Source organism: Hypanus sabinus, chromosome 5, assembly GCF_030144855.1.
Source record: "Hypanus sabinus isolate sHypSab1 chromosome 5, sHypSab1.hap1, whole genome shotgun sequence".
NCBI lineage: Eukaryota > Metazoa > Chordata > Chondrichthyes > Myliobatiformes > Dasyatidae > Hypanus > Hypanus sabinus.
This window is the reverse complement of record NC_082710.1, coordinates 95,378,553-95,398,580: the sequence shown is the minus strand read 5'-3', so window position 1 is coordinate 95,398,580 and position 20,028 is coordinate 95,378,553. Positions and strand designations below refer to the sequence as shown.

The following is a 20,028-nucleotide window of genomic DNA, read 5'->3' as shown; positions in this document are numbered from 1 at the left end:
GTTTCCCCTCATGCTACACCTCTGCTATAAGGCCAGGCAAACAAATCATTAAACAGCAATGCATCATTGCTGACCCATGTGTACGGAAGGAGTTGGAGTTCATTCTGTCTCTATGAGTGGTGCAGCTTTGTTTGTCCTGGTTTTTCCTCTGTGTACATAGTTGTTTTGAATAGCAGGTGGAAACCAAGTCCTACTTCCCCATCTACTTTGCTGCTGCATGCCATCATGTAGTTTCATCAACATGCTACGTATGGCATGTCAGTCTTGCCATAGTTTCTTTGAAGAAGACTTTGTAGCTTGGGATTTCTTTTTCCTTTCATGAAATCTTTGTGCAAGAACCCCAGGAAACATGTGAATTTCCTTTAATACCTGTACAAATATCTTCTGAATTATCAGACATTGATGGATAGTTTATAGAAGCATTAAAAATTATTTCGAGTCCTTTCCCTTTGAGTAGGTTTGATAATTATCTATTGATCTCTGCATCCTGACAGATTTTTTGATCTCATAGCACTGTTTATCAATGTACACAGCCACGGAAATGCTGTAATATTCACAGAGCATTGTTTTCCATTGTTTTTTTTTGTGTGAAAGTTTTAAAATCAAACTATTTATTCAATGTGGCTGGAGATGAAAATCTATAATCCTTCATACCCTGTACTTTAGCTACAATAGTGTTTGAACGTCAGTTCATTGAGTACAAATTGTTCAGATCACTGTATCTGTGCAAGTCCTTTGACCAAGTATTACAGTTAATCTCACATAATTGTACTTCCCCCACTGTTCGACATTTGCTTCCAAGTGTATGTCCCATTCCCTCATTAAAGCTGTTAGTAAATCTGTTTCCACTAAACATACAAGCAATGATTTCCATATTATGACAGTTTGCTACAATTTATTTTCTCTCCTATCTCCTTTAATTCTTTTGGATATAACCTTGAATCTGTGTTCTCTGAATACCAGCTTGCAATCCATTGGTGAGAGGTTCTTCATATTTATTCTATTGAAAATATGCTCACTTTTTAGAACTTCGGTTAATCATCTCCCTCAAGTGTCACTGCAAAAAAATATCAGCTTTCTTTTTAGCCTCTAACTGAAGGTTATCTCTGCTACAGTTTCAGTAAATCACGTTTTCCCCCTCTCCAGGACCAGTTTGTTACAATTTGCATTAGTATAGAGAAGTACAGCTAAAATAGAAGAACTTGTTTGCAGCAGCATCACAGGCTTGCAGGTACAGACAGCTTACAGAATATAAATTGTACAAGACAATGAGAGAGAAAGAAGATTATGACTTTGTTTTGGTACAATCAGAAATAAGACCATGATTGTACAAGAGGTAGCCTACAGTGCTCCATTGCAGAGATAGAATGTGGGTTGATTCAAACACCTGATAGTTGTGGAGAAGTTGCTGTTTCCCCAGCAACTGAAGACCTTGGGCTGGACCAATGGCTGGTCTTCCACAGAGTACAGCCAACATTGCCCTTATGGCTCAGACCAGCTTCACTGACCAAACAGAAGTGGGTGCATCTGACCTTCACTTTGTGGCTGGACCTGCTTCTGAATGCAGAGGAGCATTGCTCTGTTCCCAGGTCCGATCATTCTGGGTTCTTTTTGACCTCCCAAAATGCATCACCTCACACATGGTTAATTTCCATCTGTCATTGCTCTGCCAAATTTAGCAACTAATCAGTAACATTCTACAAGCTAAGACTATTAGCATCACTACCAATTTTTGCTTCAGCTGCAGACTTGCTAATCATATCTTCTATTTTCAGATCCAAACTGGTAATATACATAAGAAATAGTAAATATCTCATAGTGATCCTTTAGTACTTCAATGGTCGCAGTCTTCCAATTACAGAAACCATTCTACCAAATCGTTCTTTACTCAGTTTGAAATCTTACCATAAGGGATTATTTATTATTTGGACTCTAAGCTTCTGGATTAGCATTCCTTGTAGTGCTTTGTCAAAAGCTCATGTAGACTACATCAACTACACAGCATATTAGTTTAGAACATTTGTCCTCAGTGACCTTGATAATTTTATGTAGCTCAATCCAAGATGATACAATTGCCATTGGGATCCAAATGGATATTTTGGATAAACTGCAGCGATCCTGGCAAGGACAACTCTGTCCTGACTATTTTGACCTATTGAACATTGCAATTAATTGATTAATCGTTAACTGTTAAAATTGCTAGAAGACTTCAGTGATTCTATTTGAAAGATTGTGACTATGGATTTTAAAAGACCTTCCCAGAGATACGATTTAGACCCTGTTAATGCTGGTATGTTGCAGATAGATAAATGTGATTATGTATTAAAATTAAACATGTGGTCCCTGATAATTTCTAGTCTGCTCTACAAACATACTTCCTTTAATAAAAATTATGAGTATTGTTATAAATGTTGCAAGTCAATGATGTTGTCTGACTTACTAAGTTACTCTAAATTTTATCTGCCCTTAATGCTGTCATCTCCAAATTTACAACAGATAATTAGCATCATGCTTTAATAATTTTGACTCCTTTGTAATTAGCCATATGGCATTGGTGACAAACATTATTACATTAAATCTTGCATATGATTTATATTAACAGAAAGACTGTGTAATTAAATGTAAAGAGGATCAGTTCCAGTGTAAGCATGGCCACTGTATTCCTGTCAGATGGCACTGCGATGGAGAAACTGATTGTCTAGATGGCAGTGATGAGGAAAACTGTGAACAAGGTAAATGAAATAGATTAAATGGATTCTTTCATATCAGATAATTTTTAGTTCCACTAGAATGATATATGTCTAAGCAGAATATATGACTATATTAGTAGCCTTGCTTATTGCCAGGATTTTTATGACCATGCATAGACGTTTTATGTGCAGTAAATTCTATTGCCATACGGTGGGTTCTTGGTTGAGAATTTTATCGCAACAGCCATGGATGTCTTCAGACCCTAATAATTCTCTTTGCTTATATGAAGGAAGTTAGAAACCTCAGTTTAATGGCCGTGCAGTGTTTCCATGAACATCTTAAAGGTTCAAAGCCTTTTGTATAATAGTAACAGCCAAGGAGACAAGATAATGAGACAAGACAGATGGCAGAAGTTTGTGTAGGAGAATACTTTGCAACTAGTGATCATAATGCCATTAGTTTCAAGTTAATTATGGAGAAGGATAAGTCTAGTCCTCGTGTTGAGATTGTAAATTGGAGAAAGGCCAATTTTTATGTTATCGGAAATGATCTGGCAAGTGTGGACTGGGACAGGTTATTTAGCAAAGGTGTACTTGGCATATGGGAGGCTTTGGAAAGTGAACTCTGAGAGTACAGAGTTTGAATGTTCTTGTCAGAATAAAATGAAAGGATTCAGGTTTAAGGAACCTTGGTCTTCAATAAATATTGAGTCCCTGGTTAAGAACAGAAAGGAGCTACTTAACATGTACAGGATAAGAAGGTAGGAACAAATGGGATATTTGAGGATTATTAGAAACACAAGAGAACATTTAAGAAGGATTGCGGGACTGTCACAGCAGGAGGAGGAGTGAGGGGCTTGGGAGAGTGCTGTGTGCTGGGAAACAGCTGAGGGGTTGAGGTGAGTGTGCTTTAAAAGGAGCATGGAGGGCAACTGAAGGGTTAAACAGAGTGTTGGTTAGTTGATTAGAGGGAGTGAGTACTTGAGATAATTGGCAGGGACAAATAAAAGGAGGGGTAACTCAAGAGGAGCAGCCAATGGGTGAGTGGATCAGGGTAGGAGTGGAGCTTTGAGGCTTTGGCTCGAGAGGCTTCGGCGAGCAGAGGCTGAGGACGCAAAGGTTTGTATGTGATAGAAATATTCCTAGGCTCACCTATTTCAATGCAGAGTTTTGTAGGTAAGGCAGATGAGAGGGCATGGATTGACAGGTGGGATTATGACATTATTGCTATTAGTGTGACTTGGTTGCAGGAGGGGCAGGATTGGCAGCTTAACATTCTGGAGTTTCATTGTTTCACATGTGATAGGGGGGAGGGATGAAAGGGGGAGGAGTGGCATTACTAGACAGGGAAAATATCACAGCTGTGCATAGACAGGACAGCCCAGAGGGCTTGTCTACTGAGACCATATGGGTGGAGCTGAGGAACAGGAAAGGTGTGACCACATTAATAGGGTTATATTATAGACTGCCCAATAGTCAGAGAGAATTGGAAGAGCAAATCTATAGGGCGATAGCAGTCCGACGTAAGAAACAGAAAGTTGTAATAGTAGGGGATTTTAACTTTGCACATTTTGACTGGGACTCCCACACTGTGAAAAGGCTAGATGGCTTGGAGTTTGTCAAATGTGTTCAGGAAAGTTTTCTAAATCAACATATAGAGGTACCTACAAGAGAGGTTGCAATACTTGATCTCCTGTTAGGGAATCAGACAGGTCAGGTGACAGAAGTGAGTGTAGATGAAGATTTTGGGTCCAGTGATCATGTCAATAGTTTCAAGTTAATGATGGATAAGGATAGGTCTGGTCCTCAAGTTGAGGTTCTAAGTTGGAAAAGGGCCAAATTTGAGGAAATGAGAAAGCATTTAGGAAGAGTGGATTGGGATAAGTTGTTTGCTGGCAAGGATGTGTTCAGTAAGTGGAAGGCCTTCAAAGGCGAAATTTTGAGAGTGCATAGTTTGCATGTTCCTGCCAGGATTAAAGTTAAAGCTAACAGGCATAGGGAACCTTGGTTTTCAAGGGATATTGGTGATCTGGTTAAGAAAAAGAGAGAGGTATGTAGCAGGTATAGGCAACAAGGAAATCAGGAAGGCAAAAAGAAGACATGAGTTTGCTTTGGCAGATAATGTGAAGGTAAACCTGAAGGGTTTCTACAAGTACATTAAGAGTAAAAGGATAGTAAGGGGCAAAATTGGTCGTCTATGTGTGGAGCCTCACAAAATGGGGGAGATCTTAAAGAGTTTTTTTGCATCAGTATTTACTCAGGAAACTGGCATAGCTTATATGGAAAGAAGGGAAACAAGCAGTAGTGTCATGGAACATATAGAGTTTAAAGAGCAGGAGGCACTTGCTGCCTTACAGCGAATAAAGGTAGAAATCCCCTGGGCCTGACATGATATTTCCTCGGACCTTGAGAGAGACTAGTGTAGAAATTGCAGGGACCCTGGCAGAAATATTTATAATGTGCTTAGCCACGGGAGCGGAACTGGAGGATTGGAGGGTAGCTCATGTTGTTCCGTTGTTTAAAAAAGGCTCCAAAAGTAAACCAGGTAATTACAAGTCAGTGAACCTGTCATCAGTAGTAGGTAAGTTATTGGAAGGTGTTCTGAGAGATCGGATACACAAGTGTTTGGACAGCCAAGGGCTGATTAAGGATAGTCAACGTGGCTTTCTACATGGTAGATTGTGTTTAACGAATCTTGTAGAGTTTTTTGAGGAAGTTACCAAGAAAGAAGATGAAGGAAAGGCCATGGATGTTGAATACATGGGGTTTAGTAAAGCATTTGACAAGGTCCCACATGGGAGGTTAGTTCAGAAGGCTTAGACACTAAGTATCAATGAAGAGGTTGTAAACTGGGTTCGAAATTCGCTGTATGGGAGAAGACAGAGAGTGGTAGTGGATGATTGCTTCTCAGACTGGAGGCCTGTGATGAGTGGCCTCAGGGATCTGTGCTAGGACTATTGTTGTTTGGTGTCTATATCAATGATCTAGATGATAATGTGGTAAATTGGATCAGCAAGTTTACTGATGACACTAAAATTGAGGTGTTGTGGACAGCGATGAAGGCTTTCAAAGCTTGCAGAGGGATCTGGACCAACTGGAAAAATGAACCAGAAAATGGCAGATGGAATTTAATGCAGACAAGTTTGAGGTGTTGTATTTTGGAAGGACAAATCAAGGTAGGACATACACGGTAAATGGTAGTGCACTGAGGAGTGCGGAGAACAAAGGGATCTGGGAGTTCAGATACATAAGTCCCTGAAAGTGGTGTCACAGGTAGACAGGGTTGTAAAGAAGGCTTTTGGCATCCTGGCATTCATAAATCAAAGTTTTGGTAAATCAAAGTATAAGAATTGGGATGTCATGGCAAGGTTGTATAAGACATTGGTGAGGCCAAATTTGGAGTATTGTGCGCAGTTCTGGTCACCTAACTATAGGAAGGATATCAGTAAGATTGAAAAAATGCAGAGAAGAATTACTAGGATGTTGCCGGGTCTTCAGGAGTTGAGTTACAGGGAAAGATTGAACAGGTTAGGACTTTATTCCTTGGAGTGTAGAAGAATGAGGGGGGATTTGATAGAGTTTTACAAAATTATGAAGGGTATAGACAGAGTAAATGTGAGTAGGCTATTTCCACTTAGATTAGGAGAGATAAATACAAGAGGACATGGCTTTAGGGTGAAAGGGGAAATGTTTAAGGGGAATATTAGGGGGGAGTTCTTCACTCAGAGAGTGGTGGGAGTGTGGAATGAGCTGCCATCTGATGTGGTAAATGTGGGCTCACTGTTAAGTTTTAAGAATAAATTGGATAGCTACATGGATGGGAGAGGTCTGGAGGGTTATGGACTAGGTGCAGGTCAATGGGACTAGCGGAATAAAGTTTCAGCACAGACTAAAGTGGCCAAATGGCCTGTGCTGTAGTGTTCTATGGTTCTAAGGAAATCAGGAGGGCTAAAAGAAGGCATGAGGTTTCTCTAGCAGACATGGTGAAGGAGAATCCGTAGGGCTTTACAGATGTGTATATTAAGACCAAAGCTTAGGAATTTGTCCTCTGGTAGATCAGAGTGGTCATCTAACATGGATCTAAAAGAGTTGCAGAGACCTTAAATAACTTAATTGCATCTGTATTTACTTTTGAGATGGACACAGATTCTGTAGAAGTGAGGTAAAGCAGAGTTGAGGCATTGAACCATATACTGATTACCAAGGAGGAGCATTCTGCTGTCTTGAAAATTAGGGTGGATAAATCCCCAGAGCCTGAGAAGGTGTCCCGTTGGAACTTGTGGAAGACTAGTACAGAAATTGCAGGGGCTCTAGCAGAGATATTTAAAACATCCTTAGCCGTGGTTATCTAATGTTGTTCTGTTGTTTAAGGAAGGCTCTAAGAATAAGGCAAGAAATTATAGATTGGTGAGCCTGACATCAATAATGGGCAAGTTATTGGAAGGTATTCTCAAAGACTGGATATATAAATATTTGGATAGACAGTGACTGATTACAGATACTCAGCATGGCTTCATGTGTGGTAGGTCATGTCCAACCAATCTCATAGAGTTGTTCTAGGAAGTTACCAGTAAAATGGATGAAGGCAAGGCAGTGGATGTTGTCTACATGGACATTAGCAAGGCATCTGACACGGTCCCACGTGGGAGGTTGGTCAAGAAGTTCATTTGGTCAGCGTTCAAGATGAAATAGTAAATTGCATTAGACCTTGACTTTGTGGGAGAAGCCAGAAAGTGGTACGGATGGTTGCCTCTCTGACTGGAGGCCTGTGCCTAGTGGAGTGCCAATCGGGATCAGTGCTGGGTTAGCTGTTGTTTGTCATTATACCAAAAATCTGGATAACAATGTGGAAAACAGGACCAGTAAATTTGTGGATAACACCAAGATTATGGGTATAGTGGACAGAAGATAATATAGCAGGTAGAATTTAATGCAGATAAGTGTGAGGTATTGCATTTTGGGAGGACAAATCAAGGTAGGACTTACATGAGTGTAGGGCATTGAGGAGTGTGGTAGAAAAAGAGAGATCTAGGAGTACAGATCTGTAATTCATTGAAAATGGCATCATAGGATTGTAAAGAAAGTTTTGACATGTTACACTTCATAAATCAAAGTATTGTTGGTGAGGCCTAATTTGGAATCTTGTGTGGAGTTTTGGTCACCTGTCTACAGGAGATATGTCAATAAGTTTGAAGGAGTGCAGGGAAAGTTTACAAGGCTGTTGTCAGGACTTGAGGATCTGAGTTATAGGAAAAGGTTGAATATGTTCCCTAGAGCATAGACAAATGAGGGAAAATTGGAAAAAGGTATACAAAATTATGAGGGGTATAGACACAGTAAATGTAATCAAGCTTCTTCCACTAAAATTGGTTGTGATTAGAAATAGAGATCAGGGGCTAAGCGTAAAAGGGGAAGTGTTTAAGGAGAACATGGGGGGAAACTTCTTCACTCAGAGGGTCATCAAAGTATGGAACAAGCTACCGCGGAAGTGATAGATATGTGTTTGATTTCACCTTTAAGAAAAATTTGGAAAGGCATGTGATGGGAGGGGTATGGAGAGCTATGGTTCAAATGCAGGTTGATGGGACTAGACAGATTTATAGTTCCGCATGGACTAGATGAGCCGATGAACCTGTTTTTGTACTTGTAGTGTTTTCTGACTGTACGACTCTAAAGTTTTAAATCTCAGCCTTCCATACGAGTAATTATTTGTTTTGAACACACCTCTTTTAAGAAGCTGCCACATGCCCTTTCTCATTTGACATATGAGGCTCTAACGATATAATTAATGGTCAATTTATATTCTAAGCAATGATCTCACGGGGAAATCATGGCAAATTTCCTTCCAGGTGTGATAAGCGGGCTGTGAAGAGATGAATCTATCCTTCCGGTATTTTGCGCCAGCCTGTAATCGTTTTCTGCTTTTTACCATTTACTCGTATGGAACTGCAATGAACTGCAGTTGTCCTAAGCTCACCCCAGCCTCAGCTCGATTGATCCCTATCCCCTCAAAAACAAGTCTTTTAGATGCAAAAGTTAAAGAGAAGGCAAAAAAATATGATGCAAGATGCATTTTCCCCCTTCAGAATAATTACAGCTTATTATCTAAAGATATTGAACATCATATATGTTTCTTGTTCTCATTAATATCATAAAATTAACAAAGAACTCCTGTTTAGGAGCAAAAACTACAGATTGGCAGATAAGTTACTACTCATAGAAGTGAGCAAAATAATTCCATAAATTAATGAGTCCATGAAATCACTTGTCCTTTAATTGACATGATGAGATTAATGATCCTGTTCTAAGAATCTGAATATTAGTTTATTTCATATTTTTGTTTTCTAGTACAAACAACCTGCAATGTAGATGAATTTCAATGCAACAATACACTTTGTAAACTTGTATCATGGCTGTGTGATGGTGAGGATGACTGTGGAGACAACTCTGATGAAAATCCAGAAATGTGTGGTAGGTCAATTACTTTCTTTAATTCATTAAATGCTCTGATGTTTATTTTCCTCTCGAGAGAGAGAGAGAAAACTGGAGAGAGATGTTGTGGAATCAAGTAGATGGATTACATTTCTGATAAAAAGGAGAAGCATGCTTTAGTTTAATGAGATTTTCTTGATCTTAATCTCTGCAAAAAGAGACAGCAGGCAGTAATAGGGTAAGGCAAGACTGCTCGGAAAGTTATAATATGATGGTGAGACAAGGTGGGAGGCATTAGACAACTTCCTTGAAAAGCATTTTGGTACTTCACTATAAAGAAGAAGGAACTGGGTTATCTAAGGATTCTCAGGATTTCATGCAATATTCACGATTTGCTGTGTTTAATCAATCCTCTAGAAACAACCTGCACACACTTACCTCCTACAGTTACCACATAAGAACCACCATGGCTGGTCCCAGTGGTGCCCTTCCAAAAGCTACCATCACATTACTGAAATTGCCCGTGAGAAAAACTTGAAGTAAATCAATTTAAGGTTCTGAGTAGAATCATTGACTGGTGGTTTGGTTGGAGGTGGTAGATAATTGATGCTCATTGTTTTTACAGGCTCAAAATCTTAAGACAAAATTTCCAGACCAGAAACATTAACTCTGTTTCTCTCTCACCCAGTCTACAGATACTGCATAACATTCTCAGATTTCCTCACTTTCTGTTTTATTCCATATTTGTAATATAAAAATTTTTTGCCACGAGGGGATGTGAATGATAATATTAACTGCCCTTTATATGGGAGATGCAGCTGGGATATTTTCAAAAGCTAAATCTGCCTTATGGGTAATGCTTAGATAACTCAACTGATCATAATTAAATTAAACAGTTTAGTGTTAGGCAGGAATTTGATCAATAAAGAAAATGTAACAGGTAGGATAAAATCACAAATAGTAGGTCTTTAAGAAATATTTCTTAAAATTATAGTACAATTGGATCTTTATGTTTAACAGCAAAATTTCAGTGTCCTCCCTCAAGATCATTCAGATGTAAAAATGGGAGAGTCTGCCTTCGACCAGAGCGAGTTTGTGATGAAATGAATAACTGTGGTGACAACTCCGATGAAATAGACTGTGGTATGTTCCTCTATTTTATTTAAAGTGTATTATTGGTATTCTTACTGTGAACTCATTAACCTTTAAGATATATCCATACATTTTAAATATTCAAGAAGAAATATGAATCAATTATGACATTAATTATAAATAAATATACATGATTTTTTATCAAAATGCATTAACATTAAAACTAAAATTAAAACTGGTAAAACGTCTTTTATATATGTAGCATTTCATTATTTTTCACAATTAATGGAATGTTTATCTTTTAAAGTAGACACAATTTGCAGGTATGATAGACAATTTAAATACAGCAAGAAATCTCAAAAAGTAATGAGGTCAATGAACATTTGATCCAGCTTTTGAAGTCTTTGATTAAAGAATAAATGTTAGTCAAAGCATAACTTAAACAACAGCAGACTTGACTATTGATATTAGTTGCTATCCATACTTAAACAGCCTGATGGACCAATAGTTTAATACGAAGTGTAACAACATATCTGTCTATATGACAATTTCTCGATTTGGGTTGATCTTTTGTTCCCATGACTTCTGGCAAGAATATTTTAACCCAACCAAGTTATCACTTAGCAGAGGGGACAATTGCTCCTATAGTTAAAAGATATTGGAGGAGAATAGCGTACATATGTCCTTTTATATATAGCCCGTAATATTCAGATCCATTGACTTCACTTTTCTGAGTTGTACACTACAAGGGGGCAATATATTCCACATGTTCAGTGTCAGCAAAAAGAGACAGATAATATTTCTAATTACTTCAATTAGCATTCTTGCACCTTAATACATGGCTTAAGATAATGAAATTAGTCATACTATTTTAATCAATAAGCTCCATTCTTGAAGATTTGAAGTATTCAGAATGTTGATTATGTGTGGAAGAGCGTAAGACATAGGAGCAGAATTATACCCTTTGCCCCATGAGGTCAGCTCTGCCATTCCATCATGAAAAATTTATCTCTCTCAACCTCATTGTACTGCCTTCCCCCTATACCCTTTCTAAACAAGAACCTAACAACTTCTGCTGTAAATATACCCAAGTACGTGTTCTCCACTTGAGCATGTAGATATTAAGAAAGAGGATGTGCGGGAGCTTTTTGAAAGCATCAAGTTGGATAAGTCATCGGGCCCAAACGAGATGTACCCCAGACTACTGTGGGAGGCGAGGGAGGAGATAGCTGAGAATCTGCTGATGATCTTTGCATCATCAAGGGAGAGGTTCTGGAAGATTGGAAGGTTGTGGATATTGTTCCATTATTCAAGAAAGGGAGTAGAGATAGCCCAGGAAATTATAGACCAGTGAATCTTACTTCAATGATTGGTAAGTTGATGGAGAAAATCCTGAGAGGCAGGATTTATGAACATTTGGAGATGTGTAATATGATTAGGAATAGTCAGTCTGGCTTTGTCAAAGGTAGGTCACGCCTTACAAGCCTGATTGAATTTTTTGAAGATGTAACTAAACTCTTTGATGAAGGTAGAGCAGTAGAGGCAGTCTATATGGATTTCCGCAAGGCATTTGATAAAGTACCCCATGCAAGGCTTATTGAGAAAGTAAGGAGGCATGTGATCCATGGGGAAATTGCTTTGTGGATCCAGAACTGGCTTGCCCACATAAGGCAAAGATCTTTCAAAATTGCCTCCCGGATGTGGCTTCTATGTTCATTTTGAGGTGGAAAATGACGTGGTGGCGAGGAAGTCCACTCCTCCTCCAAATGACCGGGTGCTGTGTCTCACAGTGGCCGATGTGAGGAGAACCTCGTGCAGAGTCAACCCAAGGAAGGCTGCTGGACCAGCCAATATTCCTGGCAGAGTCCTTAGAGCATGTGCAGACCAGCTAGCAGATGTCCTCACTGACATCTTCAGCATCTTCCTGAACAGCGCCGTTGTTCCAACGTGCTTCAAGGCTGCCACCATCGTCCCTGTGCCGAAGAAGTCTTCAGTGTCCTGCCTCAGTGATTACCATCCCGTTGCACTCACATCCATCATCATGAAGTGTTTTGAGAGGCTTGTCATGAGGCCCATAAAGACCCTGCTGCTCCCCCCACTGGACCCCCTGCAGTTAGCGCACTGTCCCAGCCGTTCAACAGATGATGCAGTGGCTAATGGACTGGTGCAGAGCCAACAACCTGTCTCTGAATGTGAGCAAAACAAAAGAGATGGTTGTTGACTTCAGGAGAGCATGGAGCAACCACTCTCCAATGTACATCGACAGCTCCTCGGTGGAGATCATTAAGAGCGCCAAATTTCGTGGTGTTCAGCTAGCGGAGAATCTCACCTGGTACCTCAACACCAGTTCCATCGCAAAGCCCAGCAGCATCTCTACTTTCTGCAAAGGCTAAGGAAAGTCTATTTCCCACCCCCTCATCATTTTCTACAGAGGTTGTATTGAGAGCATCCTGAGCAGCTGCATCACTGCCTGGTTTGGAAATTGCACCATCCCAGAATGCAAGACCCAGCAGTGGATAGTGAGGTCAGCTGAGAAGATCATCGGGGTCTCTCTTCCTGCAATTACAGACATTTTCACTACATGCTGCATCCGCAAAGCAAACAGCATTATGAAGGACCCCATGCACCCCTCATACAATCTCTTCTCCCTCCTGCCATCTGGGAAAAGGCTCTGAAGCATTCAGGCTCTCACGACCAGACAATGTAACAGTTTATTCCCCCAAGCTATCAGACTCCTCCATACCCAGAGCCTGGACTCACACTAACTTACTGCCCTCTATTGTGCCTATTGTCTTGTTTATTATTTATTGTAATGCCTGCACTGTTTTGTGCATTTTATGCAGTCCTGGGTAGGTCTGCAGTCTAGTGTAGTTTTTTCTGTGTTATTTTTATGTAGTTCAGTCTAGTTTTTGTATTGTTTCATGTAGAACCATGGTCCTGAAAAACATTGTCTCTTTTTTACTGTGTAGTGTACCAGCAGTTATGGTCAAAATGACAATAAAAAGTGACTTGATTTGACTTGGCTTTATTCAATTTGTCTGCAAATATCATAGAATCTCTAGACATTTCCTACAAAGGGGACTCTGTCCAGCCCATCATGTGTGTCCTCAAATATGGCTATCCAGCCTAATTCCAACCCAGCAAGTTTCAATACCTTGCAGGTCATGGCTCTTAAGTACTTATCCAAGTATCATCTGAAGCAACATGTTGCAGTTCCTAGCTCAATTCTGACTGAAAATATTTTACTCAATTCCCCTCTCATTCTTTTATTGCTTGATTAAAATCCATCCCTTTGGGTTTTGACACCTCCATAAGGTAAAAAAGATTCTTCCCATTTACTCATTCATAAATTATTGCACATTTATATCTTCCTTCAGATCCCTCTGCTCCAAAGAAAACTATCCAATCTCTTGTCATAGCTAAAGCATTTCAGTCTTAGCAACATTTTCATAAACCTCTCCACTCCCTTCAGTGCATTTTCCTTGGAATATAGGGACCTGGAGTAAGTACAGTACTCAAGCTGTGACCTGACAAGTGTTGTACATACTTCCAGCACAACCTGCCTGTTTCTATAATTTATGAATATAGAATATGATAAAGGAATACACCAGCCAATCGACCTTTAAAATCTGCGGATGTACTGTACACTCTGGACTCCCTGTACGTACTTTAAAAGGCAAATGCAATCACCGAGAGGATGCTAAGAGAAAGCATTGCAGAGGCTTATCACCATTAATAATTAAAGGTATTGAGAGATAAGTTGAGGAAAGTATACGTCTCTGAGTACAATGCTAGACTTCATGGCAGATACCTAACCCTCAACATGTGAAACATTTGCCGTGGTGCATTCCACTGTGGTACTGCTGCTTGAGAACAAAACTGGAAAATTCTACATTACTCACCATTGTATCATTTACACAACAGTCCCCAACCATGGATAATGCTAGCTGATATAATTATTAGAGCTGTGTGAAGAGGATATTGAGTTGGAGCATGTGACATGTGCCAGTTGCCCACAGTGACGGAATTAATGTTGGTCTACTGACCTGCTGCCCTATCTAATATCACATTAAAGGGACAGGAATACATTAGTATTGTTATTACAAACTCCTGAGGAAATCAAACAGTAAAACATGGCAAATATTATGAATGTATATGAGTAGAAACTGAAACATTGTACTTCTGCTTGACAGGTATGCAAAGGGTGCAAAACACATCAGTTTTGTTGTGATACTCTTCTGCCCAGTCTGCATGCATGGTTGTCCTTCTGTAGGATTAATGGAGTCCAATATCTTGATATCACAGGCAAAAACATCAAACAGGCGTTAGGTTCCTTGTGTGTATATATATAAATTAAGGATTTAATATCTAGTGAAGGCCACCTTTGACAAACCAATCACCAGTTCTTTAGCTGTCTTTCAGACTCCAATTAGAAGCATTGTTTTGATTTTGTTTTTGGTTCAAACTTCTTTTGGTTATGACAAAGAGGACTAGAACTGATTTCTTGTATTTACTGGAGCCTTTGTTGCAACTCAGCTGCACTATCTACTATGGCTGAAATCTGATCAGCCTAAAATTGCCATTTGCTATTGGAAAGGGAATCAAGCAACAGAAGCTCACCCTAGATATTCAGATGAGTGCTGGGCATTCTTACATTTTGGCCTTCTGTCTCCACAGCATTGCACAGCCCCAGACTTGCTTCCAGACCATAAATTCCACTAGAAGCTTTACATCTAGCTATGGCCATGGATACTACATAGATCACATTGAAACTATGTTCACTCTCTCTCTTTTGGCAATTTTCAGTTTGTTGGGCTATGTTTACATCATTGATCAAGAGTCACCTGTCTACTTAACTCACAGATAATCAAGTTCAGAGGCCATGTGGGAAGGATGAGTTTACATGCAGTAATGGGAAATGCATTCCTATAGAACTACAATGTGACATGTTTAATGACTGTTCTGACAGTGGATCTGATGAACAAGACTGCCTGAGAAGTAAGTTATGTCTAAAGTATATTTAATGCAACATAGTTCTTTACACTTAGTTAATATAATGCTGGTGACAGCCATAACTATTATTCTTTGTTCCTTTCTGTAGCTTTGTTAATCAACATTGGAAAAATCTGATTTTTTTCATATATTGATATCAAAACTGTTTTAACTGACTGTTCATGACAGTCAGTTTGGTTAAAGTGTAAAAATATTAATAATCCCATCAAAACCTTTTTAATGCTACTACTGGATTTTAAATAAAATATGAATGTTTTTGTGTTAACTGATCTGTGCAAGGAATCTCAGTACAGTTGTCACACTGCAAAACGATAATCAAAGGAAGAAGTGAAGACACCTGAAGATTGCCATCATAGTACAAAGACTTCCCATACTTTGTTTCAATATTTATTGCTCTTATTCTAAGACCAACGTATTCTTCAATCTAGATTGAATGTAATTCGCCTGGGTTTTAAGAGGCATTTCAGATCTTCAGGAATATTCCCAAAAGCAATGCTTAAGACCCTATATATGGTAGTACTGAGCCCCCATTCATGACTAAGTTCTCTAAACTTTGATAAATGCAAGAGTACCATCTAATTTGACTGTGAATAACACAGACAGGTACATTATTCAGGTTAAATGATTTTTTTTAAACTTACAAATTATTGTAACAGCATGAGTTATATTCTTTATTGAAACTGGTATAGATGAACATAGGATACAGTTTTAAGATAAGAGTGGAATTATTTTCATGGAAAAATACTTGCTTCCACAGTGTTATCTACTGTTTATGCATATATAAAAATTAATTGAAACCATAAAATGAAAATGAATGAAGTAAGAGGGACACATTGATTCTGAATAAACTTATAACATAATTGACAAATTTTGGAACCATTTGTATTAATGAAACACATGCTGTAAATTGACATAAATCTGAAAAGCTATTTCCAAAACATGTCATCACAATTCTTTTGAATAAGTCATTTTCTTGGAGTTTTCAGGTGTTCCAAACATGGAGGTCATGCATATAGGTGTAATAGTTGTCCATTCCTCTCAACTGCACTTAAATGTTGACAATACAATCAGGGAATTGATACAATGGAAGGGACAATCACATAATAATTGCAGGTGCTGGAAATCAGAAATACAAATTAGAGAATACAAGGAAAACTTAGCAGGTCAAGCAGTGCATGTGGAAAAAGAAACAGTTAATATTTCAGATCAGAAATTAGAAGCGAGCTGTACTATAATGAAAATGCTGGACAACAGTCATCCATGTATCCAAATTCTCCTTACACATCCCTAAACATCTAACAAAATCAAAAAGAATATTAGCTCAGACAAGAAACTTCTCATCATAATTACTCCCGACAAGTGTCCAAACACCCAAGGCCACAAATGGGTTACTACATCACAACTCAGCTTGTATCAGCCATGACTCCAGAGTTCTCAAAAGTGTTGCAGTCTTTTTTTATGTGTGGCCGCTGTTTGTCCTGACTGTTGATTTCTATATTCTGGTAATTTTTGATGGTTGACTTTCTATATTTTCCACCAGGTTATAATGAACTTAATTGTGAAGAAGAAATAAATCCTTGTGGGAATGATGCTTACTGTAACAGGACAATTTTTTCACATTTCTGTGAGTGTCGGCCTGGTTTTCGAAGAAACATAGCTTCAAAGCAGTGTGAAGGTAAATATTTAGTTTATTTACTTATTTATTGATAGATTGATTGAGATACAGTGTAGAATAAGCCCTTCTGGCCCTTCAAACCATACTGCACAGCTATTGCCTGATTTAATCGTAGCCTCTTCAGTGGACAATTGACAATGACCAACCAGTACGTCTTTGGATGATGGGATGAAAGCAGAGTATCTAGAGGAAACCCGTATGTTCATTGGAAGAATGTACCAACTCCTTACAGTGACAGGAATTGAACCTGGTCACCTGTACTGCAAAACATTTTGTTAACCATCACGCTACCATGCCACAATGTGTTAAGCAGGATTGATAATTTATCTTCAATATAAATTGCTGTGTCTTGTAATTAACATTTCCTTTTCTGATTATTAGGTAAAGATTGAAAACAAGTAACTTTAGTAAATAGCTACTTAATTTTATTACTGTTATCAATTCTACCTTAGTAGATCAAGTGCTACTTACTGGATGACAGAGCGGGTCAGAGATGTGAGTTTTTCCCTTTGAATTATGGCTTTGTATATACTAGCCTCGTCATTTTGACTGGCTTGAAAATCCATCGTAGTTCAATTAAATTCCATGGAATTTCCTAAAACCAAAGGTCAGTCTTCTCGGATTGTATATAAAGACACCACCAAAACAGGAGATGCTGGCCTAGCTTTAAGCATGCTTTATAGTTGCAGTAATGCCTAGTAACCGTTCAAGATTAATTTCAGTGACTATTAGTGAAAAACAGGGATAAATGTCTAGGCATATTTCCCCTTGGAGAGTTTTAGTCACATTGTTGCTTTCTGCCTGCTTTCTGTCCTGTTCCTGACAATCCATTGAAGTCTAAAAATGAAATGTTTAAACATGTTATTTTGTTAATGCCTGACACAGAAAATGGAACTGCATAATTCAGCTTTATAAAACTCTAGTTAGGCTGCATCTTGAGTATTGCTTATAGTTCTACACGCTCCCCCTCCCCCCCCCCCCCCCCCCCGCTGCTGCCATTATAGGAAGGATTTCGCCTCTTTGGGGGATGGTGCAGAAGAGCTTTAGCAGCACGCACAAAATGCTGGTGGAACACAGCAGGCCAGGCAGCATCTATAGGAAGAAGTGCAGTTGACGTTTCGGGCCGAGACCAGGATGCTCCCTGGATTAGAGTGCATGTGTTTCCATGACAGGATGGACAAACTTGTTATTTTTTTCTCTGGAGCGGCAGAGGCCGAGAAGAGATCTAACAGTGTTTTAAATGATTATGAGAGATATAAAGAGAACAGAAAGACAGTATCTTTCTCCAAGGGTTGAAATGTCTAATACTGGACAACATGAATTTAGGGTAAGAGGGGGTGATCTTAAAGTTGTGAGGGACAAGATTTTCACATAGAGAATGCTATGTGCCTGGGATGCACTGCCTGGGGTAGTGGTAGAGGCAGAAACATAGAAATATAGAAAACCTACTGCACAATATAGGCCCTTCAGCCCAGAAAGCTGTGCCGAACATTTCCTTACCTTAGAACTACCTAGGCTTACCCATAGCTCTCTATTTTTCTAAGCTCCATGTACCTATCCAGGAGTCTCTTAAAAGACCCTATCGTATCCGCCTCCACCGCTGCTGCCAGAAGCCCATTCACCACTCTCTGTGTAAAAAACTTACCCCTGACATCTACTCGGTACCTACTTCCAAGCACCTTAAAACTATGCCCTTAGAGACTTTAGAAGAACAAACAAGAGAAAATCTGCAGATGCTTGAAATCCAAGGAACATGCACAAAATGCTGGAGGAACTCAACAGGACAAGCAGCATCTATGGAAGAGTACAGTTGATATTTTGGGCAGAGACCCTTCAGCAGGACTTTTAAGAGATGTTTAGATAGGCATGTGAATGTGAGGTAAACGGAAAGATATGGAAATTTTGCAGAAGGAATACATTAATTTATTTAGCCATTTGATTACTAATTTAATTGGTTTGACACAACAGTGTGGACCAAAGTGCCTGCTCCTGTGTTGTACCATTCTTTACTTGATGTTCATTACAGAAGAAATGAAGGTTTATTAAATTCATCTTTGATTGGAAGTGCTGATTGTGTAATGTTGTAATAGATGTAAGTAACCCCCTCACCGAGGCTCGTTAGCTGATCTACTAACAGCCACCTGACCCAGTGGTCAGAACGCCACCTTTCTTAAACAATAAACATCTTGGTTCAGTATGATTTAGATTCAACCATACAGGAAAGTTAGGATGTTTTGTTTAACAGAAGCCTGATTCGAGAGAATGCTGTGTAAATACTGCCCATACACAATTATCAGTTGGCAATAAATAACAGATTGTACACCACATACAATTATAAAAAAAAAGTGTATTTACTAACTTCGGCTTTATCAAACAATTATTAAGAGAGAGAAGAAGGATACGAAAAAAAATAGAAATTATACTTAAACCAGTTTAAATGAGCACATTCAAGAAAGAATCTGCAGATGCTGGAAATCTGAGCAACACACAAAATTTTGGGCCAGAACCCTTTGACAGGACTGGAGAAAAGAGCTGGGGAGTGGATTTTAAAGATGGGGGGAGGAAAGAGAGGAACGAATGACAGGTGAAACCTGGAGGGGGAAAAATGAAGTAAAGAGCTTGATTGGTGAAAGAGATAGAAGGCCATGGAAGAAAGAAAAGGGAGGAGCAGCACCAAAGGAGGGTGATGGCTGTGCAAGGAGATAAGGTGAGAAAGGAAAAAGGGGATGGGAAATGGTGAAGAAGGGGGAGGGTGCAGGGGCATTACCAGAAGTTTGAGATATCGATGGCTACCCATATGGTATGTAAGGTGTTGTTCCTCCAACCAAAGTGTGATCTCATCATGACAGTGGAGGAGGCCATGGATGGACTGATTGGAATGGGAGTTAAAATGAGTGGCCACTAGGAGATCCTGCTTTTTCTGGTGAAATGGTCTCCCAGAATACAGGAGGCCACACCGGGAGCACTGAACACGGTAAATATGACCCCAACAGACCCATAGGTGAAGTGATACCTCACCTGGAAGGACTGTTTAGGGCCCTGAATGGTACTGAGGGAGGAGCTATGGGGGCAGGTATAGCACTTGTTCCGCATGCAAGGTTAAGTGCCAGGAGGGAGATCAGTGGG

The 20,028-nt window shown here is 39.3% G+C and overlaps 1 protein-coding gene across 1 annotated transcript in view; it reads left to right on the top strand.

The window, feature by feature from the left end:
• Positions 1 to 20,028, top strand: part of LOC132394768 (low-density lipoprotein receptor-related protein 1-like) — a 1,611,265-nt gene that overhangs the window by 1,485,679 nt on the left and 105,558 nt on the right. The window contains exons 71-75 of the mRNA XM_059971176.1: positions 2,603 to 2,732; positions 9,039 to 9,161; positions 10,143 to 10,265; positions 15,078 to 15,212; positions 16,768 to 16,902. Coding sequence (XP_059827159.1) covers positions 2,603 to 2,732; positions 9,039 to 9,161; positions 10,143 to 10,265; positions 15,078 to 15,212; positions 16,768 to 16,902 — 646 coding nt within the window. The remainder of the gene's footprint in view (positions 1 to 2,602; positions 2,733 to 9,038; positions 9,162 to 10,142; positions 10,266 to 15,077; positions 15,213 to 16,767; positions 16,903 to 20,028) is intronic.